Consider the following 27,499-nt stretch of genomic DNA (forward strand, 5'->3'; position numbering starts at 1 on the left):
GAACTCTTCATTCCCAAAGAACAGGGACAATTCTGTCTTCAGTTTGGCCTTGTCCATTGTAGGAGAGGCTTCCACAATGGTTTCCAGTGCTGAATCCGGGAACTTCACTCTCTGTTGGGGGAACCAGTCTCCTTGCAGCTGACCGCCACTGATGAGGTGCTTGGTGAAAGAGAACCTCTCCTTAGCATGCCTCAGAATGGTATCATATACCTATGAAATGATACATCATTTTTTTTAAAGTCACTAAACATCATAAACAGTAAAATTAAATGTTTATGTCTCACCATGTAAATATCATCATTATCTCCTTACAAGCTGACCATATAATTGTATGGAAAAACAAGGTTATTGTTAAATATCATGAATATGAAAAAACATCTAAACATTTCGACATGTTTATGTTCTTCAGTAGCTGTGTGGTGAATAGTTCACAATATTAAAATACATAGGCTAACTATTCTGATTATACAGTAATTGAAGACAAACAAAGTTACCAAAGGTAAAACAACTCATGACCTGTATATAAAACACTGTTGCAGCTTACCTCTGTGGCTAACCAGTGCTGCTCCTCTTGGCCTAGTGCTTTCTGTTTCTTTGTGGATGGCTGCTGCACAGATGGAGGAACAGAGTGCCTGAAACTAAACAGAAGATACATAAGTACAATTGTGGTTTCAGAAACCAACCTGCTGAAGATATAAAATTAGTCCAGCACTGTGTATTGTCACTACATTGATACATTTCTACTAGCTTATCCCAACTGGATTCATTGGGATAGTTATTATACTGTGTTCAGACATGTAATTTATGTTTGTTGTTTTCATAAACATTTTATCAGTCAATGTGAAAAATGACATAGCCTACCTGATAGCTTGAACGCTGTTTGTGAACCTCTGAATGACTCCTGTGATGTAGACAGAGTCGATGTTCCTCTTCTGCAGTTGGTTAAACAGCATGTCTACATTCATACAACACATGTGCCATGATCTTGTGAAGAAATTTCAGGAAAAAACAAAAATCTTTATCTTCCAGCATTCTTTCAAACCCCCAGCCTCTCTCACAGTTGTTGCATCAAATTCACCTTTCTCTATGATGGTCTGAAAACACATCCTTGTGCTCATACAGGGGCGATTCTAGGGTCAGAGCTTTAGGGGTGCTGAGCACCAAATGAGCCCCACTGCCACCACCCACCCTTTTTTCTCACAGAAACAAAAAATATGTCTATTGAAAAATAACTTTATCATTTTAACACTGATTCAACTAACTCCAAAATCCAGATTTCTTTTCTTTTATACTTTAGCTTAACACTTTTCCATAGGTGTGATTGACATAGCCAAAATAGCAGGAAAACATATGGCTCCACTATGTGGTGTTCACCCCACATGTCCCAAATTTTGAAATTTGGCCTTTAAATGGGGATTACTGGTGAGATTTTTGAAAAAAAAAAATCATTTTCAGAATCAGAATCTAAGACATGAGACAAAATAATGTAGAAGTGGCTGCTTGACAGTATGTGAACCTCTTGAGCATTAGAGAAGCATTTTGAGCATTTTTTTACCATTATTTTCTTTATTATTTTTATGGAAACAGAATCTGTCTCAGAAGTCAGTGGGCCACATGACATGCAAGCTATTGAGAAAAAAAACATAATTTCTGCATATTGATATTCATATAAAATAGAGGAAGCACTAAAATACAATTTAAAGAGCTGTGTCTCATTCGTTTAGTTTATTAATACAATTTGCTGCTGGTTTGGAGTCACTGGGTCACATGACATGGAAGATATTGAAAAAACTGCAATTATTTTGTATTAATATATTAATATTATGCTCAGTAATTTAATGACCGGCCTCCTGCTGCTAACACTGGGTGAACCTCAGTAAAGTCGCGGCTGGACCAGAGTGAATATCCGCCGAATATCCAACCTGAAACGAACTTCACCCCGGTTTGATGAGTCGCCTGTTGCAGCCTTTGAATAGGATGACGAGGATTTCAGTCACTCAATTTAAACGGCAACTTGTAGAAATTAAACAAATAGCAGTAATGACAATAATTATTGATTTCAAGATAACTTAGAGTGTAGTAATTTTACTGTGTGCAACTTAAATTCGCAATTCGCCCGTGATGTTAAACCTACAGAAATGTATTATATTTATCCAGTAGCAGAATGCATATAGGGGAAACACACACATCAGATAACCTCCCGAAACGATTGCAGGCTCTTTGGTGGATTGATTGATTGACTGGTTTATTTAAGTGTCAAACACCATGGTTGGTGCCCAGCCCTCATGGGCTTATTAGACACTAATCATATTCATCAAATAATAATTTCACAATTACATCCACGATAGCCACGTGACATTATACAGAACACATCATAACACAACTAAACCATTAAAGATATGGATACAAATACAAATGGATTGTCATATAGGATACAAAATACTTTGCCGCAGATACCAGGCCTTTTCTATAAATTTTGCCAAAGTAAAAACATCATTTTCAAACAACCAGCACAGAATCTCCCCTTCATATTTCCAAAATATATCAGGATTTTTAAACTGGATTGATTCAAAAAGAGAGTTCCTTAAATCACAATGTAAAGGACAAGAAAAAACAAAATGAAATTCATCTTCCACAACCTGGAGATCACAAAATTCACACAAACGTAAATGTTCATGTGTACCTTTAAACAGTGGCGAACCGTGGCCCTGGACCCTGGGCCTTCACTAGGACCATCGGGCCACACTTGGCAAAAAACAATCAAACAAAGCAATAAAAATAATAGCCAGAGCCCTACATGTGACATGCAAGGTCAGCATATCCTCCTGAGACAGGGAAGAAAAACATTTTTTTGTACATAATTTAATGAATTGTTGTAATAAACATATCACCAAGATGATTTTCTCAAAAATGTTATTGATTTATTGTTTATAACCAGTCCCTTGTAGTGGACATCAGGGTCATTCTTTTCCACAAAAAGTACATTACAAGGCACAATTTGGTAATGATAAAATAATGCATTTTCCTTTTAATTCTTTCTCATTTGATGAATATTGGAAACAAATAAAAAACACATTTTAAAATCTGCTCTACTGCCTTGCTCTCTTCCTCCTCATCTCCTGACAGCTCAATATCTTACTCGCCCTAAATAATCTTGAAAAAATCTTTCCTGCCTCTGTTTCCTGAAGTATGGAAAATGGTTGGAAATGAGAAGAAGCAAGTCCCACTGTCCCTCCAAAAAAGTATTTTGAAAGGCTTAACATTAACATACACTTCTAATCTTCTATCTTAATATAATATAGTTAAGACTCTCATAAATAAAGAACAACATCCTCAGGATAAACAGAAACATTATTTCTGTATAAATTTGATCACTTAACTCTCTTACTGGCATAAAATGTGTTGGTTGCAATTCCCACCATTTTGAAAAGATAGAAGATGAGCTCTGTTGACCACACCGCCTTGGGTGTTGCATCACTAGAAAGCCCAGGATGTGCTTTACACAGGACAGTAGGACTCAAATAAACTGCATGCATGGTTTTTGAAATAAAGGCCCCAGTGTCATGTCAACCACAGTGGACAAAAATTAATTGCCAGGTTTTAAAGGTTTCTTTGCCCTAAATGACTTCACAACACACAAAGGCCATTCAGTAAAACAAGGCACACACATACTGGCTATATGACATCACTACATCTAATTATGACATGTAAAACAATTAGATTATTTTGTGAAAACAAATGATACAAGCAAATCATATTGACTTATTTTGCATATACAGTACCAGTCAAAAGTTTGGACACACCTTCTCATTCAATGGTTTTTCTTCATTTTTATTATTTTCTACATTGTAGACTAATATTGAAGACATCAAAACTATGATGGAACACTTATGGAATTATGTAGTCAACAAAAAAGTGTTTAACAAACCAGAATATGTTTTATATTTTAGTAGTCATCTGGAATGGTTTTTAATTAACAGGTGTGTCTTGCCAAGAGTTAATTTGTGTTATTTCTTGCGTTCTTAATGTGTTTGAGACCATCAGTTGTGTTGTGCAGAGGTACTGTTGGTACACAGTTCTATACAGTGAATAGCCCTGTTTGACTACTATTCTAATCCATATTATGGCAAGAACCACTCAACTAAGTAAAGAGAAATGACAACTGATGGCCTCAAACACATTAAGAAGGCAAGAAATTCCACAAATTACTCTTGACAAGGCACATCTGTTAATTGAAAACCATTCCAGGTGACTACCTCTTGAAGCTGATTGAGAGAATACCAAGAGTGTGCAAAGCTGTCATCAAAGCAAAAGGTGGCTACTTTGAAGAATCTAAAATATAAAACATATTCTGGTTTGTTTAACACTTTTTTGTTTACTACATAATTCCATGTGTTCCTTCATAGTTTTGATGTCTTCAATATTAATCTACAATGTTGAACATAATAAAAATAAAGAAAAAACATTGAATGAGAAGGTGAGTCCAAACTTTTGACTGGTTCTGTATGATTAGCTGGAATGAAAGTAAAATGTCTAAAATATTCATCTAGTCCCTTGAAATATGCTCCATCTGAACACATCAGCAATAAGGGTAACTCTCAGTTGTTTATCAGTAGTTTTATCCAGTGGAGGTATCGCTGCAGCTTGTACAAGACATTACTGTTCTATTCTGAAAATAAGTGCTCTGTGTGTGTGGTGACGAGGTTAAGGGTGCAAATGGGTGGTAGCAGATAGCTGATTGACACCAGTCAAGTGTCTGTCATAAACCACATGGGGGGCCCTGAGGTGACACAGAGTCGCAGCAGTAGAGCTCTGTGTTCCAGGCTGTTTGTGGTGCAGCATCACTGGGCCTCCTCCCCAGCCTCCTACCCCACCTGTGTCTGCCTCTTGCTCAACATGTGGCGGCTGAGGTTCTGGTTTGGGCTCAGGTAGCTGTGTGATGTGAATCACGAGGCCGATGTGCAGATAAAACTTTCTTAGAACAGCCTGGCACTCAGGGATCAGGTTGAACTGCATGATCTCACACAGCAGAGGGTAGTATCTGGACACATGAGCTTTGACCTGAGAGTAGAGGTGAGATAAGACAGAGAGAGAGAGAGAGAGAGAGTGAGACAGAAAAAAACACTTTTAGGCACTTAAATCTCATTTATATCAGTCATCGTCTGTGGGCAGATTGTGGTACGTCACAGGGGGACTGAAAGTTAACTGCAATGATGAGTGTCAGAACAATATGAGAAGAGTGTTGCATCTACTTAGAAATCATATTAGATATCAATGGAGGTAGCTGAATAGGTGCAATTCTCATTTCCACTGACTACCATCCACTACCACTTAAGGGTCAACAGTCGCAGTGATGGTGCAGTGGGATATGAACGCGTCACGTTTGTTCCTCACTTGAGCAGTCGTCTCTGGACCTCCTCCCAGGCGTTCTGGTGAATCGTGTTTGTGTACATACGAAACAGGATGCGCAGGCCACATGTCAGACTGCTGGTCTCCTGCTTCGACAGGTTGAGCTTTGACTTTCCTTTGAAACCTTGACCACACACACATACAGATGCACACAGTTACAGTCACAGCCATTTCAATTTTTTTATTATAATACATTATCTCCAAACCGCTCCAAGAAGTAACACAGCCTGAAGAGCTAATCACAGTCTAAATAAGAGTCCATTTCCTCTGACCTGGCAACTGAACAAATGCAAAGCAACAAGGTGCAGACAGTAATTTCTTCCCTACCTGCTTTCCACAGTAAGGTCCTCTGCTGGTCTTCAAATATCACATTCAGCCCCTTGGGAAATGCACACACACATTAATTCATCCTGTTCGGTACAGCTTATGCTCTAAGCACAACATGCTTATATTCTGTCAAACTTAATATGTTAGTAAGAGGTAGATGTGTATTGAATATTTTGAATATCTATTTTTTTGCTGCTTCAACAAACCAATAATATTCATGGTCTATCTAATTTGATGCACAGCTGTGGCACCTTTACAGTAAGAAATAAATGTATAGGCTATATAAAGCAGGGCCTGTTATTATGGTTAACGTTATTGAAAAAAGGCAACGTTACTCAGCAAATGAAGATCACTTAAAAATGAAGTCCATCCTGCGATCCTTTTTAACAAAGTGTTCAATGACTGGGTCATACAGCCCAGCTGGGATGTTTTTGAGCTGCTTTGGTCAAGCAACTCAAATTATTGAATCCCGCGCTGCACCGGGCCCCTTGTCGGGATGGAAAAGCAGGCAGTCCGAGCAGTACAGCTTGTTGGTGCGCGGGCTGCCCGTTAGCCAGGGGTAGCGGCTGTAACGTTAGCTGCTAGCTTGAAAATGCCTCTGGTAGCTCTTGCTAGATTGCACCAATCCTGGCAAGGCGGGTGATGGTCGACCTTTCTGGACAATTTCAAGTTTATCCTGAAAAGGCAATCTTGAAAATGGAGTTTCAATAAATCCAGTAATCACACAGTTTTCTTCACTACTAACTGCCACCATTTCATACGCTCTATTTGTCTCCTGTTCGTTCTTCTCTTCACTCCCTCGCTGAAAAACCTTCGCGGGTCGTCCTGCTTATATACGTTCATGCTAGGTATTCGCAAATGCCCGGAAGATGCCGTGAAATTATCCCGCCCCCACCGAAGCGAAATATGATTGGCTAAAACACCTGTCAATGTCAAATTCATGCCACATTCACTTGAATTACACGGGCCTTCGTTGCTGCTGCCAGAGGCCCTGCGAGGGGAGTAATTTACCCAGATACTGTCACGACTGGGGAAAACTAAAAGGGGTGGACCCAAACGCAGACACACAGGAGGCAAGATTAAAGTGAACAAAAGGCGAGCTTTAATTACAGCAAAGCTGGGTGATACAAAAAGGGCCAGGAGAGCAAACTTAAAGGAGTCAAAAGGACCAAAAGACAAAGTAGCAAAATAACAATGCTAAACAAAGTGCAACAAAACCAATTCTACAAAGTCCAAATCCAAAAACATACCATCAAGGAGGACACAGGAGGAGACACGGGAGGTCATGGGGAATCACACACACAACGAACTGACAAGGAGTGATTGGATAACAAAAACTTAACTGCACAGGCACTGATGAGGAGACGAGGAGCAGGTGCGGAGAGGGAGGAGAGAAGAGGGCACGTGAAATAACGAAGGGGAAGCACAGAGGAGATATAACACTGGCAGACAGAGGGAGACAAACATGTGCAAGGTGGAAGGGAAAAAACACAGAAGACACTGACAAGACACTAATAGGGCATAAAAATCAAGACATAAGGCACAACCAGACACAGAACCATGACAGATACCAACAGAAGAAAAATTGTGATTGGTCCATTTCTCGTTCCGTTATATTAACCCACTGTGTGCCAAGACAAGTGAGTCCAAGTTTAAAATAGCCTAATCTACACATTATTCATATTATTTTAGTGAATAAAAACAAATAAATGAGTACATAATATATAATTCAATACATTTATTTGGAGTACACAAAATTATTTCAATACCTCTGCCTTCTCTTTAAATTCAAAAAAATAAAAGGTTCTGTAACATAGTCATTCTTAAACTGAACATAATTTCTAAGCTTTGGCTTCTTCCATATATCCTGTTTCCATTGATCTTCATATTTCCTAAATAATCTTTGTCTGATGACATTTATATTACATTGCAAATTATTTTGAAACATTATATGTAAGTCAGAGGCAGACAATATTATTGAAACCTCTCTAGACCAGGGGTGATGCTTTGCTCGGTCCCAATTAAAAATGTTCCTAGCTAGCCTTTCCTCTGGCAGACTTACTAGACGGTTCCACAATCGCACCATTTCACATCTTTGTTTTACAACACATGAATCCCATCCTGCGTCCCCTTCAACAGCTACTTTTGCTGCATATTTATGCACACCAAGAAAACACCTCAAAGCACGATTCTGAACAGAATTACAACCAAAAACCTCTTCAAAGCCCCAAACCCCTGCAGCATAAAATAAAACTGAGTCAACCAAACATTTATAAAATTGTGTAAATGTAGAAAAACCAAGATCTGTACATAATTTCATTTTACTCAACACAGAACCTAATGCTCTTCCAGCAGACTCCGCTAGTATTTTCCTTCCATCTGAAAACTTCATATTTTCATCAAAAACAAAACCAAGATATTTATAATGACAGGTATATTTTAAAGGCACATGGCCAAACTGAAATATATGATTACTCTGTAATTTGCTTTTCTTCCTAAAATGAACAACTTGTGTTTTTTCGCTATTAATGGTAAGACGCCATTTACTACACCAAGAGCTCATAATATTCAGCATATTTTGTAAATTAACTTAATTTTCTGCCATCAAAACAATGTCATCTGCATAAAGCAGAATACTTAGATTCATATCCTCTATTGGAACACCCAGATTAACCTGCCTAATTTCCTGAGCTAGATCATTTATATAAAAAGCGAATAAAGAAGGGGAGAGTAAGTCTCCCTGCCTCACCCCGAAAGGCATTGGGAACCAGTCCGTTCTTAAATTATTTATTTGTACACAAGCAATGGGGTCTCTGTAAAGGGCTTTTATTGCATCATAGAATTTTCCATTGATACCACATGAAAGTAATTTAAACAGCAGAAGATCTCGGTTAACACGATCAAATGCCTTTTTGATGTCAACAAAGCAAGAAAAAGTACTTTTACCCTTGTCCAAACGAGCTCTCACCACAGAGGATAACACATAAATATGGTCAATACAGGCCCTGTTTTTCCTAAAACCATTCTGTTCATCTACCAACCTTCCATAGGATTCCAAAAAAGTATCAAGTCTGTTGTTAAGTTGTTAAATTTTGTAGACTGTGCTGATCAAACTAATCCTCGATAATTTAATGGGACTCTAGGGTCATCTTTTATAGATTTTGGGATGGGTTTGATAATTGATCTATTCCACTCAGATGGGATAATACCATTTTGAAAACATATGTGACACAAACAATGTAGGACATTACACAAGTTAGGGCTTTTAAGTACCTCATTAGGGAGGTCTTCAATGTCCACAGCTTTATTGTTCTTCTGGAGTTTATTAGTGTGAATGCTGCAAGCATGTAACTGTGACACTTGAATGACGGTGAGTGATTTTAGAAAAATTCAGGGTTTTCAATGATTGTGTATGGCGGAATGTTCATGCAGCAGAGTGGAGAGGGCCAACTGACAGAGTGAGCGAGACTCAACAAATCGCGCAGAAATTGTCTCTTTCTGTGACGATCCTGGCCACAAATTAGGCTCAAAAACAGTGATATTTTCCAGGGTTGTAGCCACACTTGTCGTCTTTCTCCCAATGTGGCTACTTTCTCGGTAGGATTTACGGTTTTGGATTTATCTGCCTCTAACCGACAAGAGTAGCTCTCAACTCGCCCATTCACTCCAATGTAAATCGGGAGGAGGATTTTCAAAACTGCACCCTCTTTTAACTTGCTGCTATTACCACATTTCTGAAGCTAGGACCACAAAACTTAATGAGTGTGTTCTTTAAGGCCTTTCTGGCTTGATGATGAAATGTTTTTGTCGATATCATGTATGATTTTGACCAAATAGCACTAGTTTGACGTCCTAGATGTGAGGCAGAAATTGCTCTCAAATCAGCTGTCGCAGGCACCGTTGCTACGGGCCCTTGCCAACTGTCACCTAGCAACCAAGATCAGCTGGGCCAACAGAGAGAGTAAAGAGGATTTTCGAAACACACACACACAGATAGACACACAGATGCACACAACCACAGACACACAACCAATGACACACAACCACAGACAGACACACACACACATAGACACACAGACAGACACTCTCACACACACACAGACACACACACAACCACAGACACTAGGAACACAAACACACAACCACAGACAGACACACACACAGACACAAAATTTTTGTTTAAAAGCACATAAATTTAAGCTCTCTCTCTCTCTGTCTCACTGTCTCTGTCTGTGACTCAAGCACTTTCCAACACAAGTTTAAGCTCTCTCTCCCTCTCTCTCTCTCCCTCTCTCTCTGTTTCTCTCTCTCAATTCAATTCAATTCAATTCAAAGAGCTTTATTGGCATGAGATAACACCGTACATATTGCCAAAGCAAGCATTTAGAATTCAAAATAATAATAACAATAAAGGAGAACAATATTTACAATAAATGAGTTATACTGTATGTATAATATGTATAACTTATGATTTGACTCAGTCATAGTCACATCAGGACTGTAATAACAAAAATAAGAAAACAACAAACAAACAAACAAATAAACAAAAAAAAAAGAACAAAAAAATGATTGTCACTTCCTGTCTCTCAGTCTATGGCAGGCACAAAGACTGTGGAAGTCTGTGTGTGTGTCTGTGTGTGCGTGCGTGTGTGTGTGTGTGGGTAAGTGTAAGTGTGTGTGTGGGTGAGTGTAAGTGTGTGTGTGTGTGTGTGTGTGTATGTGTGTGTGTGTGTGCGTGTGCGTGTGTGGTGGTGTTCGTGTGTGTGTGTGTGTGTTGGTGAGTGTAAGTGTGTGTGTGTGTGTGCGTGTGTGTGCATTTATGTTGATACGAAAAATAAGTAAATGAATAAGTAAGAGTGAAACAATTAAAAACAAATACAAAGAAGTAAATTCTGAGTAGTTTCTCAGGTTCCACTGGCTGTCCTCAGGTCGTGACATGAGATGATGAATTTGGCTGCAATGTTCTCACATTTGGGTATTTCCCCAAGTAAATATGGGAGTTTCTCCATGTTTGTTGTGTGTTCAAATTCAGGGTGTATTTGTATTATTTTGGGAAAGTGTTGATTTCTCAGAGCCTGGTATTTGGGGCACGAGGTGAGGAAGTGCAGTTCTGACTCGACCTGTTGTCGGTCACAGTGGGAGCAGAGTCTCTCCTCCTCTGGCAGCCAGCTCTGTCTGTGCCGACCCTTCTCTACAGCCAGGCTGTGTTCACTGAGTCTGTACATAGTCAAGGCTTTTCTTAATTTAGGATCTGTTACTGTGCTCAGATAATTTGCTAACGCAAAGTTTCTTTTTAGGGTCAGATAACATTTTAATTTACTCTGTGTTTTAGTTGTTTCCTTCCAGTATGCGATGTAGATTTCTTTTTGTTGGTTGATAATTTGGTTTGGTCTGATTGGCTTGGTGTTGTGGTCCCGAGGCTGTCCGGGCCGTGTTGGGTTGTCTGGACAGAACCTCAGGACCAGCTGGCTGAGGGGACTCTTCTCTGGCTTCAGCTCTTGGCAGGTTAAGGCTTTGTGGTGGTATGTGTGGGGGTCACTAGATTTTAGGTGATTGTAAAATTTAATTGCTCTTTTTTGTATTTTCAATATGAGGGGGAATTGGCCGAGTTCTGCTCTACATGCGTTGTTTGGTGTCTTTCTCTGGACGTGCATGATGTTCTTACAGAACTCTGTGTGGAAAGATTCTATTATTGTTTTGTCCCATTTGTCAAATTCATGGTTTAGTTTTGGTCCCCAAATTTCACTGCCATAGAGAATTATCGGTTCTAATACAAATTGGAAAATTTTAAGCCAGATTTTAATTGGAATGTCCAGTTTGATATTTCTTCTAATTGCATAGAAAGCTCTCCTTGCTTTGTCTCTCAGATCTTTCACAGCCAAGTTGAAGCTCCCTGTGGAGCTTATGTTGAGGCCAAGGTATGTGTAGTTTTTTGTATGCTGTAATTTAGTGGTGTCCAAATAGAAATTGTGTGTGTTGTCCTGACTTCTGGACTGCTTCTGGAAGATCATAATTTTGGTTTTCTTTGGGTTGACTGTCAGGGCCCAGGACTGACAGAATGTATGCAGGAGGTTGAGGTGCTGCTGTAGACCTTCTTTGGTTGGTGACAGCAACACCAGGTCATCTGCGTACAGGAGACTCTTAACTTCTGTACCATTCAGATTGAGACCAGGTGACGTGGATTGATCTAATTGACATGCAAATTCATTGATGTATAAATTGAAGAGGATTGGACTCAGGTTGCATCCCTGCCTCACCCCACGACCTTGGGGAAAGAAGGCTGTTTGTTTGTCTCCTATTTTAACTGCACATTTACTGTTTGTGTACATAGATTTTATTACATCATATGTTTTTCCTCCAATGCCACTGTTGAGCAGTCTGTAGAAAAGACCCTCATGCCAGATGGAATCAAAGGCCTTTGTGAAGTCAACAAAACATGCATAGGCCTTTCCTTTCTTCTTGTCTAATTCTTGCTCAATCAGGGTGTGGAGGGTATAGATGTGGTCTGTTGTCCGAAAATTTGGTAAGAATCCAATCTGGCAATTATTCAAAACATTTTGGTCATTGATAAAACTGATAAGTCTTTTATTAATAATGTTGCAAAAGGTTTTTCCCAGGTTACTATTTACACAGATTCCACGGTAATTATTAGGGTCATATTTATCTCCATTTTTATAAAGTGGTGTTATTAAACCTTTATTCCATATGTCAGGAAAAGTGCCAACTGCTAGAATTATATTAAAAAGTTTGAGTATAGCCAATTTTAATTTATGATCAGAATATTTGATCATTTCATTTAGGATGCTGTCGACTCCACAGGCCTTTTTAGCTTTCATGGATTGGATGCTTTCCGTCAGTTCCTGCTCTGTTATTGAAGCATCTAGAGGGTTCTGGTTGTCTTTAATTGCTAATTCTAAAGTTTTCCACTTGGCGTGTGTTTTGTTTTGGTCACTGTTCTTTGCAAAATTGCTGTATAATTCAGTAAAATAATTCATCCAAATGCTGCCATTTTGTATTGCCAATTGATCTTGTTGTGTTTTGTTTAGAGTGTTCCACTTCTGCCAGAACTGGTTTGACTCTAAAGATTCTTCTATTTCAGAGAGCTGGGTTCTGGTGTGTTGGTCTTTCTTAGCTCTCAGTGTGTGTTTGTATTGTTTTAAGGTGTCGTGGTAACGAAGGCGTATATTTTGGTTATTTGGGTCTCTATGTTTTTCGTTTGATAACTTTCTTAAAGTTTTCCTTATATTTTTGCAGTCGCTGTCAAACCATTTGTTATTGTGTGTCTGTTTTGGTTTATGATTAGATGTTTTCAAGTTTGATAACTTTGCCAATTTATCAAAAATTGCGTTAATTTTGCCCACAGCAGTGTTTACACCATCATTATTATGGGGAAATATTTCAGAAAGAAATAAATCGATTGAATATTGGATTTTGGAATTTTCAAATGCCTTTTGGTAGCTCTCCATGCTGTCTGATTTCCATCTGTATGAATGTGTGGTGTTGTACAGTTCACTGGGTTTAGAGGCCTCATAGTTATTGTGTTCCCTCTTCAGGTAGACCGTGATCTTGCTGTGGTCCGAGAGGGGTGTGAGTGGGTTGACTGTGAAAGCTCTGAGAGACATTGGGTCCAGATCTGTTATTGCATAGTCTACCGTACTACTGCCAAGAGCTGAACTAAATGTGTAACGGCCCAGAGAGTCTCCTTGTAGCCTGCCATTGACTATATACAGACCCAGTGTGTGGCAGAGCTGTAAAAGCTGGGTACCGCTTGTGTTGGTAATTTTATCAAAATTGTGTCTTGGAGGGAGTTCGGGGAGAGGAAAGCAGGTTTCTCCAGGTAGGCCTGAGTGCTGATCTCCCTGGATGTTTATAGTGTCAGCTTTCTCTCCAGTTCTAGCATTCAGGTCCCCACAGATGAGCACATTTCCTAAAGTTTTAAATTGGTTTATTTCCCCCTCTAGAGTGGAAAAAATATCTTCGTTGTAGTAGGGAGATTCTGAGGGGGGTATGTAAATAGCACATAGGTAGACATGTTGGTCTGCACATATTATTTCTTTGCTAATTTTCAGCCAAATATGGGATTCTACTTTTTTGATTATTTCAATTGAGTGGGTTAGTTGTGATCTATACCAAATGATCATGCCTCCTGAGTCCCTACCCTGGGTTACTGTTTGGAGTTTAATTGATGGAATAATAATCTCGACGAAACCGTAAGGACAACCAGTGGAACTGTCTCCTCTGTACCATGTCTCTTGTAAGACGGTGATATCAGAGTCTTTTACTTCTCTAATAAAATCTGGATTTTGGCTTTTTAAACCAAAAGCAGATGATCTAAGGCCTTGAATGTTCCAACATGTTATTTGAAAGGATTTCATCTTTGAATGTGTTCTGTTTTAAAAATAAGATAAACACTAAAACAAATAATAAATTACCAAAAACAAGAAATAAACAATTAAATTTGATTAAATAAGAGATGTTGGGGGATAGTTTAGAGTGTGTGATGTATGATGTATGTATGTATGTATGTATATGAGTTTATCTCAAACATTTCACGATTCTGTCTGCTCATCTATTACTTAGCTATGAGGTTAGAGCAGAGCAGGTGTAGCATGTACTGTATCTCCCTGAGGTCACCAGTGGGGGGTGGGGGTGCCGCTCCTCTCACAACCTCAGCATAGTTCTGTCCAGTAGGCTGGGGTGCCTGTAGAGCTGGCTGTACTGCTGGAAGTAGGCGGGGGGGAGTGGGTCTAGGTTGTGGGGGCCTGTGTTGACTTGGTTGCGGGGTGTGTTGGTGATGGTGGTGATCTTGCGAGGGCCGGAGTGTTCTCGGTGTCCTTGCTGCTAGTCTGGGCTGGTGGTGTCTAGGAGCTATGGGAGGTCTTGGAGGTCTAGAAGGTCTGGGTGGGGTCTGTGCTGGCCGATTGCTACTCTGAGCGGTGGTGAGGTTCCTGCTGAAGGCGATGTCCTTCAGGGTCTTGGCCAGGATGGGGACTGCTTCTCTGTATAGGTGTACGTGGTCATACAGGCAGTCTGGACCTAGTGTTGGGTGGTGAGCCAGGAACACGTTGGGTTTTAGGGCACAGTCCCTGGAGACGCTGGCGTTCACCCTGTGTATGGTGTGGGGGTGGAAGTCTCTTCTTGGCAGGAGGGTGGAGATGATGATTTTGCTGGTTGGGAAGGTGGTAGAGGCTTTTTCAATAATTCTCCTGAGTGAGTCTGCCACTCTCTCCTGTTGGGACCTTAGGTCGTTGGTGCCTGTGTGGATGAATATGTGGCTGGGGGATCCCAGCTCAGCCACGGTCAAGAGCTCCAGGGCTCTCTGGGTGTTAGGGCACCAGATCTTCTCGACTCTGTGTCTTGGGAAAAGAGTCTGTTCATCTAGAAACTTCCCGTTGGAGTCCATGAGCAGGATGATTTCAGCCCTTCTGCCTCTGTGTGCCTGTGCAGTCTCAGTGGAGTGTGGAGTTGAATCCACTGGTGCTGGGGTGTGAGCATGGCTGTGGCTGGAGGCTGAAGCTTGTTGAGGTAGGTGGGGTGAGCTCCCAGGGGTAGGGCTGTGTAGAGGCTGAGCGGGTGCAGGGCTGGTTTGGGTGGGGATGGTCTGGCTCTGAGGGGTGGCTGTGGGTAGACAGCATTGTGTTCTCTCTCTCTCTCTGTCTCTCTCTGTCTCTGTAGCCTCTCTCTTTTTTTCCATAATACAACGTTTGGCACTTAATTTCTACCTCACCTTTGAGCGCATCCAGACAAATTATACATTAAAACGTGCGTATCGGTCACACGTATGATGTGCTTGTACTCTTCTACTCTACTCTTCATAGACATGAATGAGACCAGGTGAAAAGATCGAAAAAAAGATTTCAAAGGTCGACATCTCTGGCATACGTTGACCGAGACACACCATTCAAACTTTAAAATGTAGATAGAAGTCCAAATTATCAATGTGGGATTCAACTTTTGCTGTAGCTTTCATGTTTCTTTTTTCATTCTTTTTTCTTTTTTTTCGTCACGGGGCAAAGCGCATAGCCCACTCTCGCGATTTCCCGGCGGGGAATTGTCTAGTTTATTTAATTTATTAAAGTTATTATTCATGATTCCGTACGTTTTTCAACACTTTTCAACTCCTTCAAATCTTGAGCTATTCGAACCATTCGAATATCAAAATGTTCAGCTTTTTTAGGACATGATGGCTATTACTTTTGGCTTTTCTATCTTTTATACTTTTGGAAATATTCAGCTTTTTCTGCAAAATTTTTCCCATTCATCCTTAAGGGGATTTTTATGGGGAGCCTTGTAATTTTCAACTTTTCAACTTTTCAACTTTTTCAGCTATTCAGCTTTTTCCAAAAATAATTTAACATTAAATCAAATGGGAAAAGCTTCAAATCCTCTTCAAAACTCATCGACATTCATCCTCTACTTGTCCCTCATATGTTGAGCTAGAGACACCATTCAAACTTTAAATGAGTCACAAAACCTTGAACTATTGACTTTGTATTCAGTTTTAAAAAATCTTGTATGGTTTTGAAATGGCCGCAGTTTTAATTTTAAGGATTTTAAGCCTGTCTTCTGAGTTTATAATGGGTGTGTATTGCGTCAGCTAGAGTGCGTGACATCATCAACAGCCGCACCCCAGAGTGTGGAGCAGCTCCAAAAACGGGATTTTGTTTTTGCTTCAGCTTGATTTTGATGCCACATCTTTCACTTGACAAGGACAATATAGGCATATAAATGTAGGAAATCTTGTTGGGTGTCAGCTGATGGTCTCATTTCAGCTGTAGGACTTACGGTTTTGGATTTAGAAGCCCGAGAGCGACAAGCACTCCTGAATCTTCCCCATAAGGCGCAATGTTAATTTTGAGCCCAAATTTCTGGAGGATCGCAGACGGTACATGTTTTGTCTCTCGCTCCTGTGCCCTCATTATGCACTCTACAGAAATAAAAATAACATGGGTGTGTTCAGCAATGTCTCCTGTTACTCAACATGTAACATGTTTTGCCGATAACTATAACAGTTTTCTCAAGAATCGCAGGAGTTTGGGAGGCATTCTCCCATTCATTCCTTATGGGGACATTTTCATCTGTGTTTCTGCTCCTGCTCCAGCATGTCTGCAGCCATTTTAACCTCTTTCTGCCTTTAACTTCTCACCTTTTTAACCTCTTTCTGCCCTCTTACTCTACAGCTTTTCATATTTTTTCACCTTTTTAACCTCTTCCAGCCCTCTTACTCTACAGCTTTTCATATTTTTTCACCTTTTTAACCTCTTCCAGCCCTCTTACTCTACAGCTTTTCATATTTTTTCACCTTTTAACCTCTTCCAGCCCTCTTACTCTACAGCTTTTAATCCTTCTTCACCTTTTTTAAGCTTTTTCGGCCCTCTTACTTCATCCTTTTACACCTTCTTAAGCTTTTTCGGCCCCCTTACTTTACATCTTCTCATCCTTTGTTCACCATTTTAACCTCTTCCAGCCCTCTTTCTGTACAGCTTTTCATCCTTTTTTCACCATTTTGACCTCTTTCCAGCCCTCTTACTCTACAGCTTTTCATATTTTTTCACCTTTTTGACCTCTTCCAGCCCTTTTACTCTACAGCTTTTCATATTTTTTTCACCTTTTTAACCTCCTCCAGCCCTCTTACCCTACAGCTTCTCATCCCTTTCATTCCTTTTTCACCAATTTAACCTCTTTCAACCTATAACTTTTCACCTTTGTAGCCTTCTTTCACCATTTTAACATCTTCCTGCCCTCTTAATCTACAGCTTTTCCCCTTTCTTTCAACATTCTTATAGTGTTATGCATTTTCGGCAGTACGTTCAGCAGATTTCCCAAATCACTTCGACCTTCAGCATTCACACTGTGTTTGTATTTGTCCTCATTATGCACTCTCCAGAAATAAAAATAACATGCGTGCGTTCAGCAATGTCTCCTGTTACTCAACATGTAAATATTTTGGCGATAACTATTAAGGTTTTCTCAAGAATCGCAGGAGTTTGGGAGGCGTTTTCCCATTTATTCCTTATGGGGACATTTTTGTCTTTGTCTCTGCTCCTGCTGCAGCATGTCTGCAGCCATTTTAAGCTCTTTCTGCCTTTAACTTCTCACCTTTCAGCCTTTTTCACCTTTTTAACCTCTTTCTGCCGTCTTACTCTACAACTTTTTGGCCTTTTCACTCTTTTTTCACCTTTTTAAGCTCTTACCGCCCTCATTCCCTACACCTTTTTAGCCTTTTCAGACATTCGTTTTTCTGTATTTTCCACTCCTTCAAACATTCAACTTCATGTTCAGCAATTAAAATGTTCAACTTTTTCAACTCTTTCAGCCCCCTTAAGCTTGTCTGCCCTGTCAGCTTTTTAAAATATTCGTCTTCCTGCCTTTTCAACTCCTTAAAACATTCCGCTTCATGTTCAGCTATGAAAATGTTAAACTTCATGAACTCTTTTAGCGCTCCTAAGCGTTTCTGCCTCTTCAGCTTTTTAAAATATTCATCTTTCTTTTGAGCTACATACACCATTCCAACTTTATGATATATAAATATTTTGGTGATAACCGTTACAGTTTTTTCAAAAATCGCAGGGGTTTGGTAGGAATTTTCCCATTCATTCTAATGGGCCAATAATCTTTGGCTCTGCTCCTGCTCCACCATGTGTGCAGCCATTTTAAGCTTTTTCTGCCTATAACTTTTCTCCTTTTCAACCTTTTTTCACCCCTTCAAGCTCTTTTCTCCCTCTTTCTCTACAGCTTTTTAGCCTTTTCAGCCTTTATTCACCTTTTTAAGCTCTTTCAGCCCTCTTACTCTACAGCTTTTTAGCCTTTTTAGATATTCATCTTTCTGCCTTTTCAACTCTTTTCACATTCATATCCCGTCTAAAAACATACCTCTTTTCCCAAGCCTATGACCTCCCCTACCCATAACCACCTTCATCCCTGCCCTCTCCCCTTGACCTGCCCCTCTACACTCTCCTTCTACTCTCCTCACCCATCAGCCCCTCACTGCTCTTCAATCCATCCCTGCCACCTTTAGACTGCTGCTGTACCTGTTTTGTCTGTTTGTCTGTAACAGTGTCATCTATTCCACACTCCACCATTGCGTCTGTTTTCCATTGTACTGTCTCCCGCTTGTCCTCCCTGACTGTCTTTGCCCTTTTTGTGTTTTTTTGATTAATTTAATTAACATTTTTCTGCCTTTCAGTTCCTTAAAACAATCAGCTTTATGTTCAGCTATCAAAATGTTCACCATTTTAAGCTCTTTCAGCCTGCTTTTTAACTTTTTAAAATAGTCATCCTCCTGGCTTTTCAGCTTTTTCCATACATTCAGTTATATGAGCAGCAAAGGAACTGTTCAGCTATCAAATGTTTATCTTTAACTTTTTATGCTCCCCCGGCCCTCTTACTCTCCAGTCTTTTCAAATATTCATCTGTCTGCCTGTTCAGCTCCTTCAAACATCCAGCTTTATATTCAGCTAGAGAAACTATTCAGCTATCAAACAATCACCTTTTTAAGCTCTCCCAGCCCTCCTACTTTCCAGCTTTTAAGCCTTTTAAGCTTATTCAATATTCCACTTTCAGGCCTTTTCAACCCTTTCAAATATTCAGATTTATGTTCAACTCTAGAAATGTTCAACTTTTAAAGCCTATTCAGCCAATTACTTTTCAGCCTTTCTGCCTTTTCAGCTTTTTCAAATATTCTTCTTACTGCATTTTCAGCTTTTTCATACATTCAGCTAGATAAACTGTTCAGCTATCAAAATGTTCACCTTTGTTAGCCCATTCAACCCATTACTTTTAAGCCTTTCTGCCTTTTCAGCTTTTGAAAATTCAGTTTTTTTCTGCAAATTCCCAGCCATTCAACTTATAGTTTTATGCATTTTCAGCAGGACATTCAGCAGATTTACGAAATCACTTCAGCTTTTAGCATTCACACTGTATTTTCGTAGGAAATGCAAATGTTTCTAGTTTTCTTTGGCTTTGTCTAGCACTTTACGTACCTCATCTAATGTAATCTCACTGTTCAGTATATCAATTTGATAGTATATAGTATTCATCCCAGTTCCCATCTCCAGTTTTACTCTACAAGTTTCTTCTAAGAAATGGTCATCAAATAAAGTGGAACTACTATAAGCATATAAGTCACTATAATCTTTTTCCCACTTTTTTAATATTTGACCGGACTCAAAAGAAGATCCATGGCTTTCCATTAAAACCTCCATGGCTAATAATGTTTTCTTATTTGGTCCTAACTTATGTATTTCCCACCAGAATTGCTGAGGGTTACCAGTTTGTAATTGTTCTAACTTCACTATGCAAGGCCCTCCTCTTCCAGGGTTCCCCGAGACCACATTTAAGAAATGTTCTCTCTGCAGAACACAACTTCGACCATAACTCATTTAAATCATTATTCCAATATGGTTGTTTAGTTCTGTAATATTTCTTTGTAGAACCCATTTTTTTACAGGACAATATTTCTCTATCTCATCATGCAAAAGATTAAAGAGATTGGTGTAACACTGGTCCATCTGTTCCTGATTTTCCTGTACAATCTGTAATTGACCTATTACCTCCAGTAGGGCCCTACGACACCTCTCAGAAGAGAGAAAATCACCAGGATAATTCCTGTCTCGTCTTTTTGCATGCTGTGGACAGTCAACATTATTCTGAGTATTAAATACCTCTCCCACTTGAAAACGTAAACAATGAACTGAATGGTCAGGGAGTCTACTATGATCACTGATCAAATTAAGACTTTCTGGACCAACTCTGTCAATAAGCTCAGAAGGGGTGTAAACATTAAATCCAAGACATGTTTTTATATCAGCATAAGATGTCACTATGTAATCAACAACAGCTTTGCACCTTACCGAAATGGAAGTAAAGTTATCATTTCAGGATTTAACCTCCCGTTAAGTATACAACATTGAGAGTCCTTCAAAAATTCCATAAAGGTATGACCATGTTTATTTACATTCGTGTCCAAAACTATTCGAGGAGAAATATCATCTCCCTCCACATAGTCCTTTAGAACCCCAGTTCGGCTGTTAAAATCACCACAGATATAAATTTAATCCAACGCCAATAAATTGCCAAAAGAGAGATCTGCGTTCCTGCCCCAGGTAGATGATTCTGGGGACACGTAACATGAAATTAAAATAAAAGAATATTGCGACTCTTTATGCACGAAGCGTAAGCAAAAAATTCCATCAAATGTTTTATCAGCAATACCAACTGAATACCGTTCCAACACAGCATTTTTAACCAAGAATCCCACTCCACCAGAGGCTTTAACAGCTCTCTTGTGGGCAATACAATTATGTCCAAACCAGGTGAATCCATCTAAGTCCAGTGTATCACTGCATAAGTGAGTTTCATTCAGAGAAATGAAATCAGGGTCTAAGGATTTAAGTAACAGTGTCCTGAGTTCACAGTTTGACAGCGTCCACCCATTAACATGCCAATGGGCTAACAAAAACTGTTCATTAACAAACCTGGCAGGCTGGGCAAGCCCCTCTCAATAAGCACCGTCAGCTGACAATCCCTCTCTCGCAGCACGCCAAGCGACTGCGTCTGCTTCACCATGCGACCATTAGCTGCCAAATAAAAGTCCTTCCCGACTACAATTTCACGGATCAAAGTTCTAAAGTTTAGATCCATCAGTCGTTCGGCATGTGATTTCGCTGATGACACATAGACTTTATTGAAGCTGTCGTTATCTATAAGCTTTGATTTTCTGCGCAACACGGTCACTTTCTCCTGAACCGAGCTCAGCTCCACTTTAATAGGCCCTGGTTGGTCTCCGCACGCCCGCACCCGCTCCACAGCAGCGGGACAGAGCACAGTATCACATCCAAGGCCGACATGCAACAGGTCATTCACTTTAGCCATTAAATCCTCTCCTTCTGATTGAGGAAGCCCCACAACGATCAGGGAGACATCTGGATCAAAGCTCTTCTTCTTCGCCTCTTTCTCAGATATTTTCTGCTCCATCTTTTCCATTCGTGCACACAGAATTCTCACCTCAGTGTCCAGATTTGTCTTCATGTCTTTTGAGGCCTTCTCTATCTCTTTCAGGACAGCGTTCTGATTTTCAGCCATCATCTTCTCCAACGATCCACGCAACTTATCAACTCTAGAATTTACTTGCGTTTCCATGCTATCAATTCCAGAATTGACTTGCCTTTCCTTGTCAATCTGCATGCGGTCCAGTCTTGAGTTAATCGCTTTCAGTTCCTTCATTACCGCAGCACCGCTGTAACACTCACTCTCATTCTTGTTGCTGTTTCTGGAGCTTCGCCCCTTGTTTTTCTTGTTTATCGTGATGCCACAATGCGAAGGTGTAAACTTTACAATCCTAGTAAAGGTCAGTTCCAACCGATAAATCACAGGTATTGCAAAAGTTTGTTCAAAAGTTTGAGAGCATCAACACGCCAACACGCTCACATGGCAATCTTGGATGCATAGTAATGCATCAGTGGAGCTTTGCTTTGAATGAGTTAGTTGATTCACAACACTACAACTAAACGGATTGTCACTCTGTGCGTGTCGCGCTGTACGACGGTTTGTTGAAACTCCAGGAAGTCTGCGTGCCAATACTTATAAATCCACCCAGATCTGAGAAAAAAGCATCAACCTTGGTGATGTGGGATGTTGCCTGCTGCATTATCAGGTTCAGCTAGTGGGCACTCCCGTAAACGTTGTGAACCTTGTGCTGCACGCCACCTTGGCTCCTCTCATAACGGTAGCTCCGTCATAGACCCGTGCAATTATTTTTCCCCGTTGTCCCTCGGGAAGAAAAATCTTCAGCCTCTCCAACACCGCAGTGCCAACTGTGTCAACGGTCACGTTTGGAAGCTGGATTAACTCGTAAAAACGCTCTTGGACTTTATTCAGGCTGTCATTGTAACATAGCACAAGCACTAGCTGACAATGAGTAGCAGTGTCTGTTGTTTTATCTGCCTGAATAGCTAGATAATCTGCCCTTTTTACATCCTACAAAATGCAGTCTCGAAGAACCGACAGCATGCAGTCCAAAGGTTTGTTTTAAACTGTCTTTGAGGTGCCTTTAAAGACATTGGTGGTCTTCAGGTGCTCCTCTAACACACAGTCCAGCAAAGCCACAAAATGAAAAATGCCTGGCTTGTCGGTGGATGCGGTCTCATCGTGGCCTCGCAATGCCAGCTCAATTGCTCCACAGAATTTCACACAATCAATGATCTTCGATAAAATATGTCTGTTCATGTCCACCTCTTCATTGTTTTCTTACTGCAATCCTGTGTCCTTCATCCAGCTGCGCAGCTATGCTAGTCCTGCCTAGCATGGCTAGCTTGACAGTGTTGTTCATGTGTACCTTCGAGCATTCATGTTTTTGATCTGCTCTGACAGATGTTTTAGGTCTCCAACTCCTGTTACAGTCCATGTAGTATCCGTCTCAGGCATTTTTAAAAATTAAACACGGCAAGCAGAATACTGCACTTGCAAAACTGTATACAGTTAGCCAAGCCTTCCTGTCGCAGTAATTTAGAGAGAAGCTCCTCTGGTACACTTTACCTTTGTCATGTGTCTGCTGTGTTAAATTCAGATCGGGCTTCTCAAGTCCAAATTCTTTAATACAAAGTGTTTCTGCTAAAGTTCTCCCTTCGAAGGGGTTTAGCAAGAGAGATTTTACATAATTTATGGGTAGCTGAAGCCCTGTGTGTTCTTGTTCTTGTCAACTTAACGCCGCCATCTCGATTTAGCACATTTCGCCCATACGTTAACATTAATTAATGGGGGCCGCCGATTAGCTCAGTTGGTAGAGCGGGCATCCCATGTGTAGTTGCTTTGCCCTCGCTGCAGCGGCCTTGGGGTCAAGTCCGGCCTGGCCCATTGCGGCCTGTAATCCACCCACCCTCCCTGTTCCCTGTAATCTCTAAAGCTATCCTATAAATATAGCCATACAAAGGCCAAAAAATAACATTACTTAATTGAATAGTAACCATTAGCTATGAGTCAATTTATAGTTACTAATGTGTCAAGTAATCATTTACTAATGGTGTTTTCTTTTTACAGTTAAAACAATAGGGAAGATACATTACTTTACATTTACATTAGCTACTGGAATCATAACTATTTCTTGCACTCAGTTAATAGTTAACTAATGTTTCAAGCAATCATTTACTAATGGTGTCCATCTTAATTAAGTTGTTAATTTATACATTATATGTTTATAAAGCCTATATTTATATTTAATAAAGAAGAGTAGAAATATTTAAAAAATGCAAAATTTGCATCTTACTTTTGAGCACATAAACACACACCAGTTATGACTGTAACTGTTGGACAGCCATCTCAAAGGGCCCCCCTCTATGCAAAGAACAGGATGAATATTAGCGTTCTTACACCCCAAAACTTCTTAAAAGGCTCATCCAAAACTAGCCTCAATTTTGGAGACAGGGCTGTAAGGAATATAGAAACATTATGGTTGAAAAGATTTTGTTACCATTTTTGTTGTGTGTTATTCGTTACTCAATGTTCATAAGCATTACAGTGATTTACAATGTTCTGAGTGGCATTCATTTGAGCAGGAGGATACCTAGCATGTCTAACACATGCAGGACACCATGACTTATAATCTTAAAAATATTTCATATTTAAACATTTAAGTTGGGTCTTAAATCCAATCAAGAGGAGTAAGATTCTGAGCACAAAGGACGCACAAATTGCACTTTTACAGGAAACCTACCATAACACTGTTGAACATGAAAGGTAAAAAAACAAAAATAATGATAAATTCTTCAAAAGTCTCCGTTGTTCATTGTGCATTTCAAAATGGACTCTGAACTGAAATCAGTGTCCAGAATTACCCAGTCTTCACACATAGGTGCAAAATTAGCTTTAAGCTACCATTGGTCAGGGTGACAGACCCTCTTCTGACCAGATAGTCAAAACTTCAGCTGGTAAAATTAGTAACATAAGCCTACTTATATGGGGGACTGAGTTATATTACATTACATATACATAAAGCAGAGTTGCATAGTGTAGATTGTAGGGCTGCCTGATAAATCAAATCTTCACTGTCATCGCGATATGAACATGTGCAATAAACACATCGCAAAAGGCTGCCCGATGAATAAGAAAAATCATTTTGTTTACGTTCGCCATGCATGCACCTTGAGCATGCCAACATTTAGCCTATCAGACGGAGCCCTGGATACAAGGGCCAATCAGATGAAGCCCCAGCTAGCCTTTAGCTACCCTGACAAAATTAATCGGCATCAGTTTGGTGGTGATTGCCAGGTTATGATGGCTGAGGGAGGAGAGAAAAGCCATGAAAATGTGGTCGAAGAAGACCTTGTGGTGGAAAGAAACAGCAATTTTGCTATATGGACTTATTTTGGATTCAGGAGAGACGACGTGTTACAGGTACTGTGTAAAACGTGCCGAGCATTTGTTGCAACTGCTAGAGGAAACACAATCAATCTCCATCGCCACCTGCAATACAACCATAAAGACCTACACGAACAATTCAAAACTAACGTTAGCCATCATTAACTGTATAGTTAATAATATGCAAACTTCAATATTTGTTTATTTATCGCAAGTTATATCGTCATCGCGATATTAAACAGTGTTATCGCACATTGCAGATTTTCCTCATATCATGCAGGCCTAGTAGATTGTAGGTAGCTCACCGAAACTAATTTCTGAATGTATGGATAACAGATGCAAGTGTTGTGGTTCAGGTTGGGCTGAACTCTGCCAAGCCTCCCTACTCAATCCATGGTTGAGCGCTTGGTCAAGAATGTAACGTGATCTCATCTGATGCAACTACTCTTCCTTGTTCTCCTCTTCCTTCTATTACTCTCACTTATAGACCCTTTAGCTCTTGCTATACCATTTCTCTCTCTTTTCCTCCAAAACAGGTGAGCTCATCTGCCATATTTTGGCAATTCTGCGGCTCTGGGCCCGTATTCACAAAGAATCTTAAGGCTAAAAGTAGCTCCTAACAGACGAATTTAGGAGCAACTCCTAAAAATAATGGGCGTGTCAGTCGTAACTTTAGGACTCCTAATTTTTGAAAATAAGAGTTATTCACAAAACATTTTAAGCCTAAAAGTAGCAACTAAGTCTGGGAGACCTTAGAAGTAGTCCAGAGGACTCCTAACTCGCTAAGACCTGGTCACAGCCGAATGTTTTGGAGACGCTAAATAACAGGGAATTATTAAAACGATATCAGATGGACCGCGAAGGGACTGAAGTTGTGGTTGAGTTGGTGAGGGACGCAATAAAACTCCCAACCAACTGAAACAACCCAATAACGCCGCAGTTAAAATGTTTGGCAACACTCCGGTATTTGACTACGGGGAAAATGCAGCTCTTTGCACGGGACTAGTATTACCTGGGGACCTCAAGTGATTTAGAAATTATCCCACCACGTCCGTGTTTCGTGCGGCGCATTCACACAGGATAAGTGAAGTCTGTGTTTTAACTCGGATTTACTGACATTATCCCCCGGGTCGATCGCACCGGAGCCTATACTGGAGCAGCACAACAGTTCGATATGGATATTTTTAATATAATAACTGGTGAGCCTGATGAAAGATGGAAAAATGTTCCTTACCGCATGCTGCCATGCATGTAATACATCTAATCATCTTTCGAGATTTCGCTCTTCTGATGAGCCTCCTGAATTTACACCCAAAATGCTGTCAAAAATTTCATTCATAATTCCCAACGCAGCCTCTATAATGCTCGACCGGGAAAAGGGAGGTGTGGAAAACACAAAAAACCTTAAGAAAAACAAAAAAACGACCCCAAATCACAGAGATGCCGATTCGCACAGGACTGATATTATCACACAAACTCTGTGTTTGGTGAAATATGGTACGTAATTTGCAGTGGAATTTTTACTTTGACGCAGCTTTTTGAGCAAATGCCGTTTTTATTTATTGGTTTTTTTTTTATTTATCTTCTAATTTGTCATTTTTGTCCGAAGCATTTTTTTTTGGCGGGGGATGGGGGGTGCACTTAATTCTCCTCAATAACTTTTCATAGGCTTTGTCATGGGCTTGTAGGCAACTTCCTTATTTTCACTTCATGCATTGCGTAGCCTAAATGACTTTTCAATGGGCTGCCCTGTCACTCAACAACCAATCACCGTTGTCACCGCTTCTAAGTGCGTCTTTATAAAATGACGTCATCCATAGCTACAGAGAGTTACTTCTAGTTTAGGAGTTCACTATTTTCATAACTAAAAGTAGGTCTCAGCGGCTTTGTGAATTACTCTTAAGAAGCAACTCCCACATAAAAACTTTTAGTCCGATTTAGGAGTACTCCTAACGTTAAGATAAAAGTCTTTGTGAATACGGGCCCTGATTTCTAAGTGCGTCTGTGTGTCTCTGTGTGTGTAGTTACGGAGAGCCTGGCCCTGAGAGGAAAGTACCGCGTCGACTTGGACTCTGAAGTGAATGTGCAGGTTGAAACCATTTACAAATACCAGCTGTGCAAGTTTCAGGTAAGATTTAACACTATGTGGATGATCACACCGAGAAATGTCGCTAGAAATATAATCTATGGTTTGGCGCAACTGATGTTGTTCTCCTAACTTTTTTAGTGTTTTTTTTAGGTTACAATATTTCAAACTTTGTAGTGGTAGCTGTGGGGTTGCATTTTTTTTTTTTTTATTTCTTAACATTTAATTGCCTGATTACTCAACAGGCCACAGGCATGCTGTTTGGGCCAAAAATGCTTTTCTCAGGTGCATTTGAGGCTGCTGCTCCTGGTGTAATATGCTCGA

The 27,499-nt window shown here is 40.1% G+C and overlaps 1 protein-coding gene across 2 annotated transcripts in view; it reads left to right on the forward strand.

Annotated features, from left to right (window-relative positions):
* The window catches only part of nmi (N-myc (and STAT) interactor), a 103,709-nt gene that overhangs the window by 59,709 nt on the left and 16,501 nt on the right, over window positions 1-27,499 (forward strand). For both annotated transcript variants that reach the window (XM_030428526.1, XM_030428527.1), the window contains one exon: window positions 27,114-27,217. In XM_030428526.1, the coding sequence (XP_030284386.1) occupies window positions 27,114-27,217 (104 nt within the window). The remainder of the gene's footprint in view (window positions 1-27,113; window positions 27,218-27,499) is intronic.

This window comes from Sparus aurata, chromosome 9, assembly GCF_900880675.1.
Source record: "Sparus aurata chromosome 9, fSpaAur1.1, whole genome shotgun sequence".
Taxonomy (NCBI): domain Eukaryota; kingdom Metazoa; phylum Chordata; class Actinopteri; order Spariformes; family Sparidae; genus Sparus; species Sparus aurata.